This window comes from Procambarus clarkii, chromosome 28 (genome assembly GCF_040958095.1).
Source record: "Procambarus clarkii isolate CNS0578487 chromosome 28, FALCON_Pclarkii_2.0, whole genome shotgun sequence".
Classification (NCBI taxonomy): Eukaryota; Metazoa; Arthropoda; class Malacostraca; order Decapoda; family Cambaridae; genus Procambarus; species Procambarus clarkii.
This window is the reverse complement of record NC_091177.1, coordinates 35,372,992-35,397,639: the sequence shown is the minus strand read 5'-3', so window position 1 is coordinate 35,397,639 and position 24,648 is coordinate 35,372,992. Positions and strand designations below refer to the sequence as shown.

General features: G+C 40.7%; 1 protein-coding gene across 1 annotated transcript in view; it reads right to left on the bottom strand.

The window, feature by feature from the left end:
* Positions 1-314: 314 nt before the first annotated feature.
* LOC123755110 (glutamate receptor U1-like) overlaps positions 315-24,648 on the bottom strand; it is a 121,397-nt gene continuing 97,063 nt past the window's right edge. The window contains exons 12-16 of the mRNA XM_069332705.1: positions 24,196-24,389; positions 20,649-20,829; positions 1,873-1,972; positions 1,308-1,437; positions 315-1,180 (exon numbers count right to left, since the gene is read on the bottom strand). Of these exons, the coding sequence (XP_069188806.1) occupies positions 1,070-1,180; positions 1,308-1,437; positions 1,873-1,972; positions 20,649-20,829; positions 24,196-24,389 (716 nt within the window). The 3' untranslated portion in view covers positions 315-1,069. The remainder of the gene's footprint in view (positions 1,181-1,307; positions 1,438-1,872; positions 1,973-20,648; positions 20,830-24,195; positions 24,390-24,648) is intronic.

Here is a 24,648-nt window from a genome sequence, read left to right as displayed (position 1 = left end):
ATTCTGCTGTAATGGTTTCGGCTGTGGCTTGTCTTCAAATGTTGGTGTCCAAACACCTGCTAACAATCCTTTGGTTTAAACATACTGGGAATTATTATGTCGGAGAATTTAGGAATTATATCGCCTGTTCTCTGTAGAAACTATTATGAGAATGTGTGTCCATGCTTATTTGGAACATAATAATTAGAGGGATTATTGTAGTGGTTTAGGAGAAGGACAGATGTGTTATGTTACAAATAGATTTACCAACAGTTAAACATCTGAAGGAATGTCAGTCTTCCTTGTATGTCTAAAAGGGTAAGTAAAGCAAGCGGTCATATGTTAATATTTTTATTAAGAGTATTGATTCATTATGGTATTTTTTATATTTTATGTTTCTTCCAAAATATTTTTATTTCTCATTAATTTGCACATTTATTATTAAGAGTATATTGAAATGAAATCAAATTAGTCGATAAGGCTGTCATAATGAGGGCTGTCGGCTTTCGGAGTGTCCTCGTATCGACATGAGTTTTGTGTTGTTGTTTTAGGCTTGATAGTTCACTGTTGATGTTTTGTTTGAGTTGGTTGGGGATGTCGTACTGGGTCCATTTGATTAACTGATATTCAGCTTGCTCTGTAAGGGTTTGGAGGGCTTCCTTCTTCGTGTTGAGTTGATGCCGTATGAGATCTTTCCTATACCCCTAGCTAAACTCTGCGCTGCGGAAGGAAATTTCTCGCCTGACCGCACAGATGTGTAACTCTGATTCCGTCATGTCATTGACGATATCACTGACGTAGGAAACACTATTTGCTTTTTCATATTTAACTAGTTTCTACTATGTTTCATAAGAATAATTAATTTGATATGCTCTTCCGTGTATAGGAGTAAAGCCAGTTAGATTCTGCTGCATTTTGCTCTAATACAGTTCCACAAACATACACTGCAATTGTTAAACCGTTTAATGAGCAGACTTTTACTTCTGATGAAAAGTAACGAGAGATTAAAGACGTTCAACTTCTTCTGCCGAAGTTTGAATTATAATCTTCGTTGACTGAGGACCTTGAAGTATAGTTTTGACTAATCACCTTAAACCAAAGTGTTGACTGACGACCTTGAGGCACAGTGATGAACAATTACCTCGATGCACATAACATTCACAGCAAGAAGATAACCACATATGAGGATAACAAACATACCCTGTAAAGTAAATAGATACATAATATTTAGACTGCAATCTTCCAACATTTTGCATATATTTTGTATATTAAATGTCAGTTACATTCTTTAACAATTCATTGAAGGTGTGTATGGACGCAACCTTTACCCAGAGGTTCCTGATGGAGTGCGGGGTGCTGACTGTGATCTTGCTAGGAGGGTGAACGCAAGACGTACCATTTGGGACATTGTCATTGAACCACTTGTTGTAAAGTCCAGCTTCTGTCAGCGACATGATTCTGGACAAGACAACACAAAAACACTTTAAAAGAAAATATGTCACCCACTCACCCACATTGTAAAACACTTTCTCGGAACTGATGCCCCATCAAAGGATAACTTATATTAGAATTATTCCTTCAGAGAATAATCTATATTGATAATACCCAATTGTGTGATCTATCTTTAGATAAAATAAAAGGTCTGTCGGCTGTCTCCGATAGAATTTATTGTTTTTAAATATAATGGAAAAATATGTATTACAGAAAATATTTTAATTAAAAGCCGCAATTTTGTTTAATCACTTCATCATATAATATATATCTTATAATAATATTATAAAGATTAAATCCTTACGCCTAGTTATCCTGATCAGAGGCTATATCTTCTAAGAATATTAGAAATATTCTATTTTCGCCTCACTACATTTTCTCTAAATATATCTCAGTACATACCTTTTACTGAGGGAAGGAACTAGGGGACTGTCCCTCTTACCGATCGCGGACAGCACTATTGGGAGAAACCTCTCTCTTGAGGAGTAAAAATCACAACGTCCTACAGTGGAAAAGAAAAATTGTATTTTATTATATTAATCTATATAAATAAAAATGGAAATGTTCATTTGTTTTAAATCGTTAATCTCCGAAAGTTCTTCACTGATTGCTTTGAAATTTTCACACAACATTCCAGTCGCATCCGAGCAAATTTTTATATACAAACTATATAGATGTCACGTCTGTGAAGGGAAAAACCATGCTATTTTTGAAAGACTGTTTTTTACGTGTTTTTCATGTGAAGGAAATCTTCGAAACCTCTTTACCGATTGCTTTGAAATTTTGATACAACGTTGCTCATACGTCAGGCTGCGAGCAACCGCGTCTAACAGCCTGGTTGATCAGTCCAGCAACCAGGAGGCCTGGTCGATGACCGGACCGCGGGGACACTAAGCCCCGGAAGCACCTCAAGATCAAGATCTCAAGATCTCAAGATCTTTCGAAAAGGCGAGAGTTTTTATATTCATACTATATACATGCCTCACTTGTGACAGGTAAAACCATGCTTATTTTTATAAACAGCGCCATCTGTTGGTCGTAAGAGCAACACACGCTGTAATCGCCGAAAGCTCTTCACCGAATGCTTTTAAATTTTGACAACGTTCTTTTCGAATGTGCGTGTGTCTTTATATTCCCACTATATAGATGACACATCTGTGACAGGTAAAAACATGTTTTTTTTTTAAAACGGCGCCATCTGTTGCACGTAAGAACAACAGTCACAATACTAAATATGTTACAATTCCATTTCAATGTTTCCAATTGCATTGATAAATTTAATTTTCTTAAATTTCAATTTATTTTCTTTTTGTTTTAACTATTTTGTGTACTATTGGACTGGAATTGAGCTGTGTTTTTCAACATACTGTTGTTGTTAATTTAGGGGCGACGACGATCGTGGGATCGGATGCGCCCCCGCGTACCCGTGGCGGGTTAATCGCGAAGTCTGGAAAGGTCTAACAACAAGCGAAATCACGAAATGAGTGACGTCAATCACTAGAAACTATTAGGCCTCGCGACAAAGAAATGCACAGTCAGGCAGATGATTGGGGAGCCCCAGGAGTCCCTAAGGGTGACAAGCACCGACCCCGCCCCACACAGAGAACACCAGGTAGCAAAACCAAAACTCTGCCCCCCAACTGAAAATGCAAAAGTCATCCAGAGTCTCCCTGCAGAGCAGAAGCCGGCGTCCCACCACAGCTGAGGGCACACCAGGAGCGATTGTACCACGCCTGGTGCTCGTACAATCGGACCGTTGAAGAGGGATGCCTAACGGCAGTAGCAAAGCCAAAACACGAAAACAGGACATGATCCGGCGGCTCAGAGGCGGAGGAGGTGTCCAGACGTCCACTAGGCGTCCAGGAGCTACCATACTGTTCATTTTGTGATTATAAGCATGGATGCCACACCTGTGACAGGTAAAACCATGTTTTTTTTAAACAGTGCCATCTGTTGCACGTAAGAGCAACATTTGCAATACTAAATATGTTATAAATCCATTTCAATGTTTCCGATTGCATTGATAAATTGAATTTTCATAGATTTCAATTAATTTCATTTTTATTTAATTATTTTGTGTGACATTGCATTGGAGTTGAGCTGTGTTGTTTAGCATACCATTCATTTCGTGAGTATAGTTTATTTTTTTTATTTTTTATTGGTTTTCATTTTTTTGTTTTTAACTGTTCTCCTTATTTTTTCAGTGATGGGAACATCAGGTCATTTGATGTTCCCAATTTTCTGATAAGTAAATCAGATCAGATTATTCGGGAATGCATCGGACGAGGGAGTGGGGAGGACGAGGGGAAGGGAGTGGGGGATGGTGGGAGGAATGAGGGGATTAAGGTGGGAGGTAATGCTGGGGAGGACATGAAGGGGGGAGGTAATGAGGGAGGTGGGGATGGTGGGGATGAGGGAACCGGGGAATGAAGAATGGTGAGGAAGAAAAGGGGACAGGGGGAGCTGGGGAGGAAGAGGGGACAGGGATGGGTGAAATGGTAGTGAGGGCGAGGGGATGGAGGAGTAGGAAACGGTGGGGAGGACGAGGGGAATATGGAGTTGGTAATTGTGTGGAGGACGAGGGGACAGTGGAGTGGGGAATGGTGGGGAGGACAAGAGGAGGGGGGAATGGGATTGGTTGGGAGGACGAGGGTACAGGGGAGTGAGGAACTGTTGGGAGGAAGAGGGGACAGGGAAAGGAGGAATTGTTGGGAGGACTAGGGGAAGGTTGCTGTAGCTCAGCAACGCACATGCGTTGCTGAGCCACAGCAACGCGTGGCCGGGTACTGCTAGTCTATATAAATAAAAATGAAAATGTTCGTTAGTTCAAATTCGTTAATATCCGAAAGTTTTTCACCAATTGCTCTGAAATTTTCACACAACGTTCCCTTCGCATCTGAGCGGGTTTTTATATACATACTATATAGATGTCATGTCTGTAACTGGAAAAAACATGTTTTTTTGTTTACTGTGTTTTTCATGTGTTTTTCGGGTGAAGGAAATCTACGAAACCACTTTACCGATTGCTTTGAAATTTTTACACAACGTTACATTCGAATAGGCGCATGGTATTATATACCTACTATATACATACCTCACCTGTGACAGGAAAAAACATGCTATTTTTGAAAAACAGCGCCATCTGTTGGACATAAGAGCAACACATGTTATAAACTCTGAATGTTTTTCATCGATTTGTTTGAAATTTTGGCACAACGTTCCACTCGAATGCGCGCGTCTTTTTTAAAAATATACTTTTTTAGATGCAATACCTGCGACTGATAAAAACATGTTTCTTTTGAAAAACCGCGCCATCTGTTGCACGTAAGAGCAAGACACACTATTTTAATAATGTTACAATTCCATTTCAATTTTTCCAATTGCATTGATATATTGAATTTTCATACAGTTAGATTTATTATCATTTTCGTTGATCTATATTGTTTGATATTGCGTTTAAATTGAGCTGTTTTGTTTACCATACTGTTCATTTCGTAAGTATAGCTTATTTTTAATTTTTTAATTTTCATTTTGCTTTTTTAACTGTTCTTATTTTTCAGTGCAATTTAAGGTACAATTGAGCTGTGTCGATTGATCTGCGTTTGAATTGAAATATTTCGTTAGTACTTTTTATTTCGTTTTGAAAACAAGAAAATGGACAAAGCGTTTATTTCATAGCTGCAAATGTGCAACAAATAGGCATAAATCCACCGGCTACAATGTAAACTGCTTTCTTCACGTTATGTCAGAATGATGCGTTTGCGAAAACACTGCTGTATTCGCAAATGGCTGCGTATTACATACGAATTGCGAGTAGAAAATCATATGAACAACGCAAACGAGGAGAGCGAATCGACGGACAACCTGGCATATTCCAACAAACTAAGATAGCAGACTGGGCACCCTGCATCCCAATCAAAATGCTTCTTTCTTCGCGTTCTGTTGGTAAATGTGCCCGTCCAACGTCTTTCCAGCAATTGAAATTTTCAAACGGCGTTACACATACCACTTTTCGTAGTGTATGTCAAGCTCTGAATTTATTGGAGAACGACAGACACTGAGATGAATGCATTAATGCCGCGTGAAACACGTCACATCAATATCAGATTCGTGCATTGTTTGAAATCGTAATGACCGGCTGCTCTCCATCTCCAACACAGTTATGGGAGAAATGTAAATTGCACACGGCTTCAGATATTGTTCGTCGAATACGCAAGGAAAATTCAAATATGAACATGGATTTCACAGCAGAAATCTACAAAGAAACGTTGATAATGATTGAAGATTTGTGCTTAGAAATTGCGAACAAAGTTCTCATTCATTTTGGAATGCCATCACCGAATCGATCTGCTGTTGCTTCGTTCGTTGTAGAATTGCGTCGTGAACAAAATTACAAAACGGGTGATCTGTTGTCGTATGTGCAATCATATATTCCTAAGCTTTTTGCTTGAGCAAAAAAGCATTTAATACCAAATAATTAAAACTGTCAATAATGGGATTCGAGAAATCTTCTTAGACGCGCCAGGAGGAACTGGTAAAACTTTCCTAATTAGATTGTTTCTGGCAGCAATTCGATTCCAAAATGGCATAGTATTAGCTCTTTCGTCGTCCGGAATAGCTTTCAGGTGGAAAAACTGTTCATTCGGCTTTGAAATTGACACTGAAGATGCAGTTCATTGAAACTTCCACGTGCAATATTTCCAAAGCATCTGGCATGGGGAAAAGTATTGCAGAAAAGCAAACTTATTGTATGGGATGAATGCACAATGGACTCCAAAATATCACTCGAGGCTCTTGATCGATCATTGCAAGGTTTGCGTGGAAACATCAGACCATTTGGGAATGCATTAATATTGCTTGCAGAAGATTTCAGGCAAACATTTCTAGTAATTCCTCGACCGACACCAGCGGACGAAATAAATGCTTGCCTGAAATGCTGTACTTTGTGGCATAACGTAAAGACGTTAAAGTTAACTACAAATGTGCATGTCCAGCTGCAAAACGATCCATCAGCTGAGATATTCTCATCAATTTCTGGAAACTGGGAACGGAAACGTGCCGGTTGATCTGACCTCAGGACGAATTTCATTACCTCATTACTCCTGCAATTTAGTGACATCAAAAGAAAAATTTGTTGTAAAAGTATTTTCCAATATTTAAACCAATTATAAGAATCACGATAGGATGAGTGAACGAGCTATTCTTGCGGCCAAGAACAAAGACGTCTACGAACTAAACAATATTATTAATTCTAACATTCAAAGCGAGGCAGTCACACACAAGACCGTCGACATTATTGTGAAAGCAGATGAAGCGGTTAATGATCCAACAGAATTTTTTAATTCACTTTATCTGCCATGGATACCACCACATGTACTGCAATTAAAAATCGGCGTGCCAATTATCATGTTGGTCCGCCGTTGGCATATTGACCAGACAAAGCTTTGCAACGGTACACGGCTTCCAATAAAAAATATAATCAGCAACGTCGTAAAAGCAACAATCTTGACAGGACTTTTCAAAGGTAAAGATGTCCTCATTCATCTCGGACCTATAATTCCAACAGGTATGCCATTTAAATTTAACTGATTGTAATTGCAAACTCCAATCGAATTGGAAATCACCATCAACAAAGCACAGGGCCAATCTTTAGAATTGTGCGGTTTATATCTAGACACGGATTGCTTCTCATATGGACAATAATATGTTGTGTGCTTTAAAGTCGGCAAACCAAACAATCTCTATATCTCCACAGACAACGGAACAACAAAAGTATTGTATACCCACAAGCAATGTGAAATTAAACATTTTTGAAACGTGCACTTTCTCTTTTCTTTCTTTTCCATGTAACCAGACTTAGCCACAGCAACGTCTGGCGGGTATATATATATATATATATATATATATATATATATATATATATATATATATATATATATATATATATATATATATATATATATATATATATATATATATATATATATATATATATATATATATATATATATATATATATATATATATATATATATATATATATATTGGTGTATACTGGCAGCAGGTTTTCTTTCAAACATGTTTCATTGAATATGACCGCATATTCTGTATTTATTATTTTCTGGTTTAGGGCTTCTATCCCTCTAACTATTTTCTTAGCATCAGGGCTTAATTGAAATAGGAGTTCTCCAAAACTCATTTTCGTACTTTTAAGGTGAAGAAAAGAAGTGATTTACTATAGAGTGTATTACACTTATTTGTATAATTTGCACGACGTTTCGAACCTCCATGGTTCATTCTCAAGTGAACAGATCTTACAATACTAGTTGATTTTATACCCGCATTAGGTCAGGTGATAATACAATGAAGGTGAAAAACATGGGGGGGATACATAAGGGATAAACATAGGGGCTGCAGAAGGCTTATTGGCCAATACGAGGCATCTCCTATCTAAACACAAAGATTAATCCAGTGTAGTTGGCCTGTTATGTTGGACATTGTCTTCTGTGTTGGCATCGATATGTTCTTGTCTTGTCCTTACTCTCATGGTGGGTAGAGTAAATAGTTCCGTGATTTGGGTGTTCATGGTAGGTCGCTCTATTCTTATGTGAATTGCCTCAAGAATTTGTAATCTTCTTGAATCTTGGGTTTTGTCTATTATGCAAGTATTCTTGTTCAACATTTCTCTTGTTAGAGTAATGTCATGGGCTTGTCTCATGTGATTTCTAGGGGCACCAGATTGACATGCCATCTTCAATCTGGTGCCCCAAGGAATCACATGAGACAAGCCCATGACATTACTCTAACAAGAGAAATGTTGAACAAGAATACTTGCATAATAGACAAAACCCAAGATTCAAGAAGATTACAAATTCTTGAGGCAATTCACATAAGAATAGAGCGACCTACCATGAACACCCAAATCACGGAACTATTTACTCTACCCACCATGAGAGTAAGGACAAGACAAGAACATATCGATGCCAACACAGAAGACAATGTCCAACATAACAGGCCAATTACACTGGATTAATCTTTGTGTTTAGATAGGAGATGTCTCGTATGGGCCAATAAGCCTTCTGCAGCCCCTATGTTTATCCCTTATGTATCCCCCCATGTTTTTCACCTTCATTGTATTATCACCTGACCTAATGCGGGTATAAAATCAACTAGTATTGTAAGATCTGTTCACTTGAGAATGAACCATGGAGGTTCGAAACGTCGTGCAAATTATACAAATAAGTGTAATACACTCTATAGTAAATCACTTCTTTTCTTCACCTTAAAAGTACGAAAATGAGTTTTGGAGAACTCCTATTCCAATTAAGCCCTGATGCTAAGAAAATAGTTAGAGGGATAGAAGCCCTAAACCAGAAAATAATAAATACAGAATATGCGGTCATATTCAATGAAACATATATATATATATATATATATATATATATATATATATATATATATATATATATATATATATATATATATATATATATATATATATATATATATAATTAAATATGACCGAAAAAGTAAGATTAATAATTCTAACACGAATTTTCTCAATCTTTCGTACATTACGCTTCACTGTTGAAGGTAAATCAAAAATCAATTCTCCAAAATTCATTTTTATTTCTAGTCTGACGCGACACGGGCGCGTTTCGTAAAACTTATTACATTTTCAAAGACTTTAGTTCACAAATACACAACTGAATAGAACTTACGTATCTCCGATTTTATATCTACATTTGAGTGAGGTGGAAGGGGTGATGTGGCATTAACACAAGACAGAACAAAATGTGGTATTAATAGGGTATTAATTTCATCAACACAAGACAGAACAAGAGTATTAATAGGGTATTAATTTCATCAACACAAGACAGAACACGAAGCAATGGATATTGAATAGAAGTGTTTGTAGAAAGCCTATTGGTCCATATTTCTTGATGCTTCTATATTGGAGCAGAGTCTTGAGGTGGGTAGAATATAGTTGTGCAATAATTGGCTGTTGATTGTTGGTGTTGACTTCTTGATGTGTAGTGCCTCGCAAACGTCAAGCCGCCTGCTATCGCTGTATCTATCGATGATTTCTGTGTTGTTTACTAGGATTTCTCTGGCGATGGTTTGGTTGTGGGAAGAGATTATATGTTCCTTAATGGAGCCCTGTTGCTTATGCATCGTTAAACGCCTAGAAAGAGATGTTGTTGTCTTGCCTATATACTGGGTTTTTTGGAGCTTACAGTCCCCAAGTGGGCATTTGAAGGCATAGACGACGTTAGTCTCTTTTAAAGCGTTCTATTTTGTGTCTGGAGAGTTTCTCATGAGTAGGCTGGCCGTTTTTCTGGTTTTATAGTAAATCGTCAGTTGTATCCTCTGATTTTTGTCTGTAGGGATAACGTTTCTATTAACAATATCTTTCAGGACCCTTTCCTCCGTTTTATGAGCTGTGGAAAAGAAGTTCCTGTAAAATAGTCTAATAGGGGGTATAGGTGTTGTGTTAGTTGTCTCTTCAGAAGTTGCATGGCTTTTCACTCTCCTTCTTATGATGTCTTCGACGAAACCATTGGAGAAGCCGTTATTGACTAGGACCTGCCTTACCCTACAGAGTTCTTCGTCGACTTGCTTCCATTCTGAGCTGTGGCTGAGAGCACGGTCGACATATGCGTTAACAACACTCCTCTTGTACCTGTCTGGGCAGTCGCTGTTGGCATTTAGGCACATTCCTATGTTTGTTTCCTTAGTGTAGACTGCAGTGTGGAAACCTCCGCCCTTTTCCATGACTGTCACATCTAGAAAGGGCAGCTTCCCATCCTTTTCCATCTCGTAAGTGAAACGCAGCACGGAACTCTGCTCAAATGCCTCCTTCAGCTCCTGCAGATGTCTGACATCAGGTACCTGTGTAAAAATGTCGTCAACATACCTGCAGTATATGGCCGGTTTCAAGTTCATGTCGACTAAGACTTTTTGCTCGATGGTACCCATGTAGAAGTTTGCAAACAGGACACCTAGGGGAGAACCCATGGCGACCCCCATCTACTTGCTTATACATGTGCCCATCCGGGCTCAAGAAGGGTGCCTCTTTAGTACAAGCTTGGAGTAGTTTCCTCAGAATATTTTCTGGTATGTCAAGAGGAGTACAGGCTGGATCACGATACACTCTGTCGGCTATCATTCCGATTGTCTCGTCCACAGGTACGTTGGTAAACAGCGATTCTACGTCCAACGAGGCTCTTATCCCTGTGGACCGTGTGCCTCGCAGTAAGTCAACAAATTCCTTTGGAGACTTCAGGCTGAAGGCGCAAGAAACATAAGGAGTCAGCAGGCCGTTGAGTCGCTTCGCCAGTCTGTACGTGGGTGTGGGTATCTGGCTAATGATTGGCCGAAGTGGGTTTCCAGGCTTGTGCGTCTTGACATTTCCATACGCATATCCAGGTTTATATTCCCCAATGATCTTTGGCAGGTGGAGTCCGGATTTCTTGGCGTTCACAGTTTCGATCAGTTTGTTGACCTTTGCTTTTAATTCGGCTGTAGTGTCCTTCGTTACCCTTTGGAACTTAGTTTGGTCAGAGAGTATGATGTTGTGTCGACTGGGACGTTGGTAAAAAGGGATTCAACGTCCAGGGAAGCGATGATTCCATCGGGCTGGAATTCCATTGGACTGTGAATCCCTTTTTACCAACGTCCCAGTCGACACAACCATAGGAATGATACTGGACAGAGTATACAGAGACGAGAGCACCCCCAAATTAGACATACCTGAGCCACACTTGAAAAGTCTTCTCGAAGCATGTACAAAGGAAGCCCCTTTCATCAGTCCACAAGGAGACATGTATTTACAAATAGACGGAGTAGCAATGGGCTCCCCCTTAGGAGTTTTATTTGCTAATTTTTATATGGGAACCATCGAAGATAGGGTCTTCAGTAGCAGACAAAAACCAACTGTATACTGCCGTTATGTAGATGACATATTCGTAATAGTAAAAGACTCAGATGAACTAATTGACCTAAAAAGACACCTAGAGAGAGAGTCAGTACTCCGATTTACACATGAAAATAGTGAAAATAACAGTCTGCCATTCTTGGATGTACTAATAACAAAAACAGGAACCTCTTTAAGCACCAACGTATATACCAAGCCCACCAACATGCCTGAACGGTAGAAATGAGTGGCCCAAAAGATACAAAGCCAGTGTTCTCAATGCTTATATTCGTCGAGCGCTTACCCACTGCTCTGAGTGGAGCAACGTGAGTAGAGAGTTTGAAAGAGTAACTCACGTATTGGTGAACAACGGATATAGCAACGCGGAAATAAACGCTGCTATAAGAAGACACTTGGACCGTTGGTATAATTCAGAACCTAGAACAGAAACCACAACACCCCCAATAAAATTATATTACAAATCAACCATGCACAGTGAACATATTAAAGAGGAAAGAATAATGAAAGAAATAATCCGTAAAGGAGTAAAAAGCACTACTCCTAACCAAAACATAAACCTGATAATATTCTACAAAACCAAGAAGACTTCCGAACTCCTTATCAAAAACAGCCCGAAGCCGACGGAGAACCCTCTACAGCAGTCAAGCGTTGTATACATGTACACTTGCCCCCACGAAGGATGTAACCTTCAATGTAAGTACATAGGTATGACGTCGACCAAGCTGACGAGGCGTTTGACATGCCATCTTCAATCTGGTGCCCCTAGGAATCACATGAGACAAGCCCATGACATTACTCTAACAAGAGAAATGTTGAACAAGAATACTTGCATAATAGACAAAACCCAAGATTCAAGAAGATTACAAATTCTTGAGGCAATTCACATAAGAATAGAGCGACCTACCATGAACACCCAAATCACGGAACTATTTACTCTACCCACCATGAGAGGAAGGACAAGACAAGAACATATCGATGCCAACACAGAAGACAATGTCCAACATAACAGGCCAATTACACTGGATTAATCTTTGTGTTTAGATAGGAGATGCCTCGTATGGGCCAATAAGCCTTCTGCAGCCCCTATGTTTATCCCTTATGTATCCCCCCATGTTTTTCACCTTCATTGTATTATCACCTGACCTAATGCGGGTATAAAATCAACTAGTATTGTAAGATCTGTTCACTTGAGAATGAACCATGGAGGTTCGAAACGTCGTGCAAATTATACAAATAAGTGTAATACACTCTATAGTAATCACTTCTTTTCTTCACCTTAAAAGTACGAAAATGAGTTTTGGAGAACTCCTATTCCAATTAAGCTCTGATGCTAAGAAAATAGTTAGAGGGATAGAAGCCCTAAACCAGAAAATAATAAATACAGAATATGCGGTCATATTCAATGAAACATGTTTGAAAGAAAACCTGCTGCCAGTATACACCAATATAAACCCACATGACCCAGCAGTCCGCAATACAGAGTTTACCTATAGGTATAGGCAAGAGCTCATTCGGCATCAACTAAACAAGAAGAAGGAAGCCCTCCAAACCTTTATAGTGCAGGCGGAGCATCTGTTAAACAAATGGACCCAGTACGACATCCCTATCCAACTCAAGCAAACCATCAACAGTGAACTATTTAACCTGAAACAACAACATAAAACTCTTGTAGAAACAAAGACACTCCGTAAGTTAACATCCCTAAACGGTGGACAGCTAAAAATCCCTCGTCCTAAAGATGGCTACTTTAACCTGACTTCTTATGATCTTACCCAGGACCAACGAGACCTCTTAAATCTTGGTCTAAATTGTCAATTCTTATCTAAACCAAAGATGCATCAAAAACGCCTGGAAATCGAAATGCTTCTGGACGATATCCATAAGCTAGAAGACAACAAAAAAAGTCATCACCACTGACACACTTCAAGCTGAACTACTTGCAGAAGCAGGGAAAAAACGAGGAACATATTCATCTACAATCTTAACCCCACGACTCAAAGAAGCAGCGAAACAACTAAAAAATCTGAAAGACGTAACAATAAGAAAAGCCGACAAAACAGCAGCATATGTATTGATTCCTACCCATGAATACATGAACAAAATTAGCGACATCCTAAGTGACGACTCCAAATTTCAACGAATCACGAGGAACCCCGTAGAAGACCTTAAGCGGAAAGTAAACAAAACAATTACAGCAATCAACGCAAAGAAAGGTAGTGTGCATTTCAATAAACTTCAAGGCGACTATGGCTTAGGATATGCCTACGGCAATGTTAAGACGCATAAACCAGGTAACCCACTACGCCCTATAATCAGCCAAATACCAACCCCAACTTATCACCTGGCAAAGAAACTCAATGAACTCCTAACTCCATACACTCCAAGTAAGTTTAGTCTACAATCATCAGCAGATTTCCTAGAATTGATCAAATCTACCCAGCCCGATAGAATCATCGCTTCCCTGGACGTTGAATCCCTTTTTACCAACGTCCCAGTCGACACAACCATAGGAATGATACTGGACAGAGTATACAGAGACGAGAGCACCCCCAAATTAGACATACCTGAGCCACACTTGAAAAGTCTTCTCGAAGCATGTACAAAGGAAGCCCCTTTCATCAGTCCACAAGGAGACATGTATTTACAAATAGACGGAGTAGCAATGGGCTCCCCCTTAGGAGTTTTATTTGCTAATTTTTATATGGGAACCATCGAAGATAGGGTCTTCAGTAGCAGACAAAAACCAACTGTATACTGCCGTTATGTAGATGACATATTCGTAATAGTAAAAGACTCAGATGAACTAATTGACCTAAAAAGACACCTAGAGAGAGAGTCAGTTCTCCGATTTACACATGAAAATAGTGAAAATAACAGTCTGCCATTCTTGGATGTACTAATAACAAAAACAGGAACCTCTTTAAGCGCCAACGTATATACCAAGCCCACCAACATAGGATTATGCCTGAACGGTAGAAGTGAGTGCCCCCAAAGATACAAAGCCAGTGTTCTCAATGCTTATATTCGTCGAGCGCTTACCCACTGCTCTGAATGGAGCAACGTGAGTAGAGAGTTTGAAAGAGTAACTCAGGTATTGGTGAACAACGGATATAGCAACGCGGAAATAAACGCTGCTATAAGAAGACACTTGGACCGTTGGTATAATTCAGAACCTAGAACAGAAACCACAACACCCCCAATAAAATTATATTACAAATCAACCATGCACAGTGAACATATAAAAGAGGAAAGAATAATGAAAGAAATAATCCGTAAAGGAGTAAAAAGCACTACTCCTAACCAAAACATAAACCTGATAATATTCTACAAAACCAAGAAGACTTCCGAACTCCTTATCAAAAACAGCCCGAAGTCGACGGAGAACCCTCTACAGCAGTCAAGCGTTGTATACATGTACACTTGCCCCCACGAAGGATGTAACCTTCAATGTAAGTACATAGGTATGACGTCGACCAAGCTGACGAGGCGTTTGACATGCCATCTTCAATCTGGTGCCCCTAGGAATCACATGAGACAAGCCCATGACATTACTCTAACAAGAGAAATGTTGAACAAGAATACTTGCATAATAGACAAAACCCAAGATTCAAGAAGATTACAAATTCTTGAGGCAATTCACATAAGAATAGAGCGACCTACCATGAACACCCAAATCACGGAACTATTTACTCTACCCACCATGAGAGTAAGGACAAGACAAGAACATATCGATGCCAACACAGAAGACAATGTCCAACATAACAGGCCAATTACACTGGATTAATCTTTGTGTTTAGATAGGAGATGCCTCGTATGGGCCAATAAGCCTTCTGCAGCCCCTATGTTTATCCCTTATGTATCCCCCCATGTTTTTCACCTTCATTGTATTATCACCTGACCTAATGCGGGTATAAAATCAACTAGTATTGTAAGATCTGTTCACTTGAGAATGAACCATGGAGGTTCGAAACGTCGTGCAAATTATACAAATAAGTGTAATACACTCTATAGTAAATCACTTCTTTTCTTCACCTTAAAAGTACGAAAATGAGTTTTGGAGAACTCCTATTCCAATTAAGCCCTGATGCTAAGAAAATAGTTAGAGGGATAGAAGCCCTAAACCAGAAAATAATAAATACAGAATATGCGGTCATATTCAAAGAAACATGTTTGAAAGAAAACCTGCTGCCAGTATACACCAATATATATATATATATATATATATATATATATATATATATATATATATATATATATATATATATATATATATATATATATATATATATATATATGTGTGTGTTATTGCATTCAATGCTGATTTTCCTTTTAAATGTTTACTAGGTACGACATATATATATATATATATATATATATATATATATATATATATATATATATATATATATATATATATATATATATATATTGGGGGTCAATAAAGGTCAATAAAGAAGCCTAGTCAATAACGGCTTCTCCAATGGTTTCGTCGAAGACATCATAAGAAGGAAAGTGAAAAGCCATGCAACCTCTGAAGTGACAACTAACACAACACCTATACCCCCTATTAGACTATTTCACAGGAACTTCTTTTCCACAGCTCATAAAACGGAGGAAAGGGTCCTGAAAGATATTGTTAATAGAAATGTTATCCCTACAGACAAAAATCAGAGGATGCAACTGACGATTTACTATAAAACCAGAAAAACGGCCAGCCTACTCATGAGAAACTCTCCAGACACAAAACAGAACGCTTTAAAAGAGACTAACGTCGTCTATGCCTTCAAATGCCCACTTGGGGACTGTAAGCTCCAAAAAACCCAGTATATAGGCAAGACAACAACATCTCTTTCTAGGCGTTTAACGATGCATAAGCAACAGGGCTCCATTAAGGAACATATAATCTCTTCCCACAACCAAACCATCGCCAGAGAAATCCTAGTAAACAACACAGAAAACATCGATAGATACAGCGATAGCAGGCGGCTTGACGTTTGCGAGGCACTACACATCAAGAAGTCAACACCAGCAATCAACAGCCAATTATTGCACAACTATATTCTACCCACCTCAAGACTCCGCTCCAATATATATATATATATATATATATATATATATATATATATATATATATATATATATATATATATATATATATATATATATATATATATATATATATATATATATATATATATATATATATATATATATATATATATATATATATATATATATATATATATATATATATATATATATATATATATATATATATGTTCAGTATAAATGTTCCTTGATACACAACAATGATCAATCAATCGATCACTCTATCAGTCCTAGAACACATACATCTGTAGGTAATCCAGCCTACGACTATAACTGTTATCTCCTTGGTACAAAAAATGGCAAACTATCACTCGCCTTTCACTGCGTCTTACACGCTAAAGACAAACACTATATCACCTCCCTACAAGTGATCATTTAGAACTTCCCTTCCACATCTGGAAGTTCACTACCCTGAACTCTTCAGGTTCTTCCTGAGAAGAATAATTCTCAAAGGGGAGACTCGTTTCTCGGCTACCTGGGATTATAACACTCCCTCCCCATTGTTTTTTGAGAATTATTCTAGTGGCTTGGCTCGAGATAACGCATCAGCTACTACATTGTCTCGCCCTCTTATGTGCGTTATCACCAGGTCATACTCTTGGAGTGATAAAAATCATCTGGTTAACCTCTGGGGCCGCATACTCCAGGATTGATCTTACATATGTGGTGTACAAGATTCTGAATGATTCCTTACACAGGTTCCTGAACGCTGTTCTGATGTTAGCCAGCCCCGCATCTGCCGCAGACGTTATTCTATTAATGTGCGCTTCAGGAGACAGTTTTGGTGTGATATCAACTGTGTGTGTGGTGGGGTGCGTGAATGTGTGCAGTGGGGTGCATGGGTGTGTGGTGGGGTGTACGGATGTGTGTGGTGGGGTTCATGGGTGTGTGTGGTGGGGTTCGTGGATGTGTGTGTGGTGGGGTGCGTGGGTGTGTGTGGTGGGGTGCGTGGGTGTGTGTGTGGTGGGGTGCGTGGGTGTGTGTGGTGGGGTGTGTGTGGTGGGGTGCGTGGGTGTGTGTGTGGTGGGGTGCGTGGGTGTGTGTGGTGGGGTGTGTGTGTGGTAGGGTGCGTGGGTGTGTGTGTGGTGGGGTGTGTGGGTGTGTGTGTGGTGGGGTGCGTGGGTGTGTGTGGTCGGGTGTGTGGGTGTGTGTGGTGGGGTGCGTGGGTGTGTGTGTGTGTGTGTGTGGTGGGGTGTGTGTGGTGGGGTGCGTGGGTGTGTGTGTGGTGGGGTGTGTGGGTGTGTGTGGTGGGGTGCGTGGGTGTGTGTGTGGTGGGGTGTGTGGGTTTGTGTGGTGGTGTGTGTGGGTGTGTGTGGTGGGGTGCGTGGGTGTGTGTGTGGTGGGGTGTGTGGGTTTGTGTGGTGGGGTGTGTGGGTGTGTGTGGTGGGGTGCGTGGGTGTGTGTGGTGGGGTGTGTGTGGTGGGGTGCGTGGGTGTGTGTGGTGGGGTGCGTGGGTGTGTGTGTGGTGGGGTGTGTGGGTGTGTGTGGTGGGGTGTGTGGGTGTGTGTGTGGTGGGGTGCGTGGGTGTGTGTGTGGTCGGGTGTGTGGGTGTGTGTGGTGGGGTGCGTGGGTGTGTGTGTGGTGGGGTGCGTGGGTGTGTGTGTGGTGGGGTGCGTGGGTGTGGGTGTGGTGGGGTGCGTGGGTGTGTGTGGTGGGGTGTGTGGGTGTGTGTGGTGGGGTGCGTGGGTGTGTGTGTGGTGGGGTGTGTGTGGTGGGGTGCGTGGGTGTGTGTGTGGTGGGGTGTGTGTGGTGGGGTGTGTGGGTGTGTGTGGTGGGGTGCGTGGGTGTGTGTGGTGGGGTGCGTGGGTTTGTGTGTGGTGGGGTGCGTGGGTTTGTGTGTGGTGGGGTGCGTGAGTGTGTGTGTGTGGGGTGCGTGAATGTGTGTTCGGTGGGGTTCGTGTGTGTGTGTGTGGTGGGGGTGCGTGGGTGTGTGTGTGGTCGGGTGCGTGGGTGTGTGTGGTGGGGTGAGTGGGTGTTTGCGGTGGGGTTCGTGGGTGTGTGTGTGGTCGGGTGTGTGGGTGTGTGTGGTGGGGTGCGTGGGTGTGTGTGTGGTGGGGTGCGTGGGTGTGTGTGGTGGGGTGCGTGGGTGTGTGTGTGGTGGGGTGCGTGGGTGTGTGTGTGGTGGGGTGCGTGGGTGTGGGTGTGGTGGGGTGCGTGGGTGTGTGTGGTGGGGTGTGTGGGTGTGTGTGGTGGGGTGCGTGTGTGGTGGGGTGTGTGGGTGTGTGTGGTGGGGTGCGTGGGTGTGTGTGTGGTGGGGTGTGTGGGTGTGTGTGGTGGGGTGTGTGGGTGTGTGTGGTGGGGTGCGTGGGTGTGTGTGGTGGGGGTGTGTGGGTGTGTGTGGTGGGGTGCGTGGGTGTGTGTGGTGGGGTGCGTGGGTGTGTGTGTGGTGGGGTGTGTGGGTGTGTGTGTGGTGGGGTGTGTGGGTGTGTGTGTGGTGGGGTGCGTGGGTGTGTATGGTGGGGTGCGTGGGTGTGTGTGGTTTGGTGCGTGGGTGTGTGTGGTGGGGTGCGTGGGTGTGTGTGGTGGGGTGCGTGGGTGTGTGTGGTAGGGTGCGTGGGTGTGTGTGCTGGGGTGCGTGGGTTTGTGTGTGGTGGGGTGCGTGGGTTTGTGTGTGGTGGGGTGCGTGAGTGTGTGTGTGTGGGGTGCGTGAATGTGTGTTCGGTGGGGTTCGTGTGTGTGTGTGTGGTGGGGGTGCGTGGGTGAGTGTTTGGTGGGGTGCGTGGATGGGTGCAGTGGGGGTGCATGGGTGTGTGTGTGTGTGTGTGTGGTGGGGTGTGTGTGTGTGTGTGTGTGGTGGGGTGCGTGGGTGTGTGTAGTGGGGTGAATGGGTGTGTGTGTGTGTGGTGGATGTGTGCAGTGGGGTGCATGGGTGTGTACTCACCTATTTGTGCTTGCGGGGGTTGAGCTTTGGGTCTTTGGTCGCGCCTCTCAACTGTCAATAAACTGGGGTACAGATTCCTGAGCCTACTGGGCTCTATCATATCTACATTTGAAACTGTGTATGGAGTCAGCCTCCATCACATCACTGTCTAGTGCATTCCATCCGTTAGTTTAGGTACTCAGTTTCCACCTGTGTCCCCTTGTTCACATCCCGCCAGTGTTGAATAGTTTTTCCTTGTTTACCCGGTCGATTCCCCTGAGGATTTTGTAGGTTGTCATCATGTCCCCCCTTACTCTTCTGTCTTCCAGTGTCGTAAGGTGCATTTCCCGCAGCCTTTCCTCATAACTCATGCCTCTTAAGTCTGGGACTAGTCTAGTAGCATACCTTTGGACTTTTTCCAGCTTCGTCTTGTGCTTGAAATGGTACGGACCCCATGCTGGGGCCGCATACTCCAGGATTGGTCTTACATATGTGGTGTACAAGATTCTGAATGATTCCTTATACAGGTTCCTGAACGCTGTTCTGATGTTAGCCAGCCTCGCATATGCCGCAGACGTTATTCTTTTTATGTGGGCTTCAGGAGACAGTTTTGGTGAGATATAAACTGTGTGTGTGGTGGGGTGCGTGAATGTGTGCAGTTGGGTGCATGGGTGTGTGTGTGGTGGGGTGTACGGATGTGTGTTGTGGGGTTCATGGGTGTGTGTGGTGGGGTTCATGGGTGTGTGTGGTGGGGTGCGTGGGTGTGTGTGGTGGGGTGCGTGGGTGTGTGTGGTGGGGTGCGTGGGTGTACTAGTGATCATCCCGCACATCCTCACATCTGACCATTTAAACATGGTTGCTCAAGTATTTATGGTCTCACAGAGAGCTTTAGCAAAAAATATCCTAAACAAAAAAATTATTTTCATTATTTATTTAGTCATAACAATGCCCAATCCTATGATCCCATGTTTAAATAAACAATATATGGGATAAGTGATAACTTTCGCTCAAAACACATGAGCATATATCCCCAGTATAATTAATACACTTTCGTCGGATCGTATATAGCGAATGTCGTGTATAGCTGAGCTAATTTTTAAGTTAAACCTTCATGAGATCCCTTGCGAGAAGTACATCCCATAGGTAGAGCTAATGTTTAAGATATATCTCTTCGTCACATCCCCTGTTTAAATGATAACCATTCGGAGATCCCCCATGAAAGTGCTGCCCTCGGTCTAGCCCGAGTTAATGTGTTACCCTTCAGCAGGTCACCTGTGCGAGTGAAGTACTGCCCGATGATCAAGGTTATGACGTTCTCCAGATCCACGAGGACGTGGTCTCCACGCCTCACTAAAGTGCTTAGTGCCTGAGGAAACTCAGACAGCAGCTTGTACTTGAGGCGGCCCTTGGCCTCAGCCTCTGCTACCTCGCGGAAGATGCCAGACTCCAAAGACTGAAAAGAAAACATAATATAGAAAGATTTTTGGATGTGCCGGCATTGTGTTCCCATGAGTTGTGTATTATAATGTTGGAGAAATTAATATATATATTTTTTTTAAGTATGGTGTAGTGGATACAGTGTGTAATTGCCACCTTGATGGCCAGTGTTCGAGTCCCCTGGTGGGTTGAGTGTCTAAAAATTTATATACTTCAACTTGGAGTTTAAAGAAGTTTGTGCAATAAGCATTTGACACTGAGTTCTCCCACATAACAGGGCTCGATGAAAGAACACGAGAGGTCCCTCACTATCTCATTGCCTGAGAGGATTGGAGTTCTGATTGGTTAAATACCCCAGAATTCCTACCTCTTTGGGCTCTGAAGTATGGTGTAGTGGATACAGTGTTTAACTGCCACATTGATGGCCAGTGTTCGAGTCCCCTGGTGGGTTGAGTGTCTAAAAAGTTATATACTGCAACTTGTGGTTATAAGCAAGACTATGCATATATATATATATATATATATATATATATATATATATATATATATATATATATATATATATATATATATATATATATATATATGCATATATATATATATATATATATATATATATATATATATATATATATATATATATATATATATATATATATATATATATGTATATATTATTAAATATGACCGAAAAAGTAAGATTAATAATTCTAACACGAATTTTCTCGATCTTTCGTACATTTCTTTTCACTGTTGGTGGTAATTCAAAAATCAATTCTCCGAAATTCATTTTTATTTCTAGTCTGACGCGACACTTGAGCGCGTTTCGTAAAACTTATTACATTTTCAAAGACTTTAGTTTACACATACACAACTGAATAGAACTTACACATCTCGAATTTGTTTATATCTACATTTGAGTGAGGTGGATGGGATGAGGTGGAATTAATAGGGTATTAATTTCATCAACACAAGACAGAACACGAAACAATGGGTATTGAATGGAAGTGATTGTAGAAAGCCTATTGGTCCACATTTCTTGATGCTTCTATATAGGAGAGGAGTCTTGAGGTGGGTAGAATATAGTTGTGCATTAATTGGCTGTTGATTGCTGGTGTTGACTTCTTGATGTGTAATGCCTCGCAAACGTCAAGCCGCCTGCTATCGCTGTATCTATCGATGATTTCTGTGTTGTTTACTAGGATTTCTCTGGCGATGGTTTGGTTGTGGGAAGAGATTATATGTTCCTTAATGGAGCCCTGTTGCTTATGCATCGTTAAACGCCTAGAAAGAGATGTTGTTGTCTTGCCTTTATACTGGGTTTTTTGGAGCTTACAGTCCCCAAGAGGGCAGTTGAAGGCATAGAAGACGTTAGTCTCTTTTAAAGCGTTCTGTTTTGTGTCTGGAGAGTTTCTCATGAGTAGGCTGGCCGTTTTTCTGGTTTTATAGTAAATCGTCAGTTGTATCCTCTGATTTTTGTCTGTAGGGATAACGTTTCTATTAACAATATCTTTCAGGACCCTTTCCTCCGTTTTATGAGCTGTGGAAAAGAAGTTCCTGTAAAATAGTCTAATAGGGGGTATAGGTGTTGTGTTAGTTGTCTCTTCAGAGGTTGCATGGCGTTTCACTTTCCTTCTTATGATGTCTTCGACGAAACCATTGGAGAAGCCGTTGTTGACTAGGACCTGCCTTACCCTACAAAGGGTAAGTCAACAACGTCAACAAGGTCCTAGTCAACAACGGCTTCTCCAATGGTTTCGTCGAAGACATCATAAGAAGGAAAGTGAAACGCCATGCAACCTCTGAAGAGACAACTAACACAACACCTATACCCCCTATTAGACTATTTTACAGGAACTTCTTTTCCACAGCTCATAAAACGGAGGAAAGGGTCCTGAAAGATATTGTTAATAGAAACGTTATCCCTACAGACAAAAATCAGAGGATACAACTGACGATTTACTATAAAACCAGAAAAACGGCCAGCCTACTCATGAGAAACTCTCCAGACACAAAACAGAACGCTTTAAAAGAGACTAACGTCGTCTATGCCTTCAAATGCCCTCTTGGGGACTGTAAGCTCCAAAAAACCCAGTATAAAGGCAAGACAACAACATCTCTTTCTAGGCGTTTAACGATGCATAAGCAACAGGGCTCCATTAAGGAACATATAATCTCTTCCCACAACCAAACCATCGCCAGAGAAATCCTAGTAAACAACACAGAAATCATCGATAGCAGGCGGCTTGACGTTTGCGAGGCACTACACATCAAGAAGTCAACACCAGCAATCAACAGCCAATTAATGCACAACTATATTCTACCCACCTCAAGACTCCGCTCCAATATAGAAGCATCAAGAAATATGGACCAATAGGCTTTCAACAAACACTTCTATTCAATACCTATTGTTTCGTGTTCTGTCTTGTGTTGATGAAATTAATACCCTATCAATGCCACCTCTTGTTCTGTCTTGTGTTGATGAAATTAATACCCTATTAATGCCACCTCACCCCATCCACCTCACTCAAATGTAGATATAAAATCGGAGATGCGTAAGTTCTATTCAGTTGTGTATTTGTAAACTAAAGTCTTTGAAAATGTAATAAGTTTTACGAAACGCGCTCGTGTCGCGTCAGACTAGAAATAAAAATGAATTTTGGAGAATTGATTTTTGATTTACCTCCAACAGTGAAAAGAAATGTACGAAAGATTGAGAAAATTCGTGTTAGAATTATTAATCTTACTTTTTCGGTCATATTTAATTATATATGTCTACAGGAAAGACTGCTACCAAAATATACTAATATATATATATATATATATATATATATATATATATATATATATATATATATATATATATATATATATATATATATATATGTATATATATATATATATATATATATATATATATATATATATATATATATATATATATATATATATATATATATATATATATATATATATATATATATATATATGTATGTATATGCACATTAAAGACTAAATAGGTAAGATACCTCGAATACTGTTTATGTAGAAAAGACGTAAATCTGTATTTATGTATTGAGGGTATATTAGCATTTTAAATGCACTACAATCACTTTCTGTGGTTAGTTGTTCAATATATAAGCTGGTTAGCATTGTAATTTTGTGTGCCAATGTCTGTGGTAGAAAAAAATCGTTATTTCCCCACACTCGTCAGATATACCTGCATTATAAGCCACAATAGCCAGAACACGAACAGTATGCCATACTGTCGACAAAATCACCCACACCACGTTTAACTATGGCTAGACACGCAAACACAATGTCTACAATCACAATAGACACCTACAAAATACCCTACCAAACACAACATCACCGGACCTACATGAATGTACTGGACGTTGGTGGAGTTCGTCTGCCACAGCATGGTTATGGAGGGATGATCAAGGACGTCTCGTATGGTCTGGAAGGGCTGGTGGATATACCTCACGGCCAGGCCTGACATCAGGTCGCCCTGGTAGCTCCTGCTTACAACTAGAGCCAGAGTCATCCATGAGAGCAACACCAGCCGCCTCCACCCCACGATAGCCGATGCTCTGTAGTCTTGGAGAGAAAGAGAACCATAAACAAATTACGTGTCGTAATTTGAACTGAAATAAGTTCGTTTCCTTTTCATCATCAATATGTATTTTCATTGCCAATGTCATTACTATTATTAATAGGTTTATAATACGTCATTTCGTTATAGCATAGGAAGATTTAACTTTGTTATGCATATCTGAAGTAGGGAACATATCTTTTTGAATATCATATAATTTTAATAAGGCTAAGTATTTTT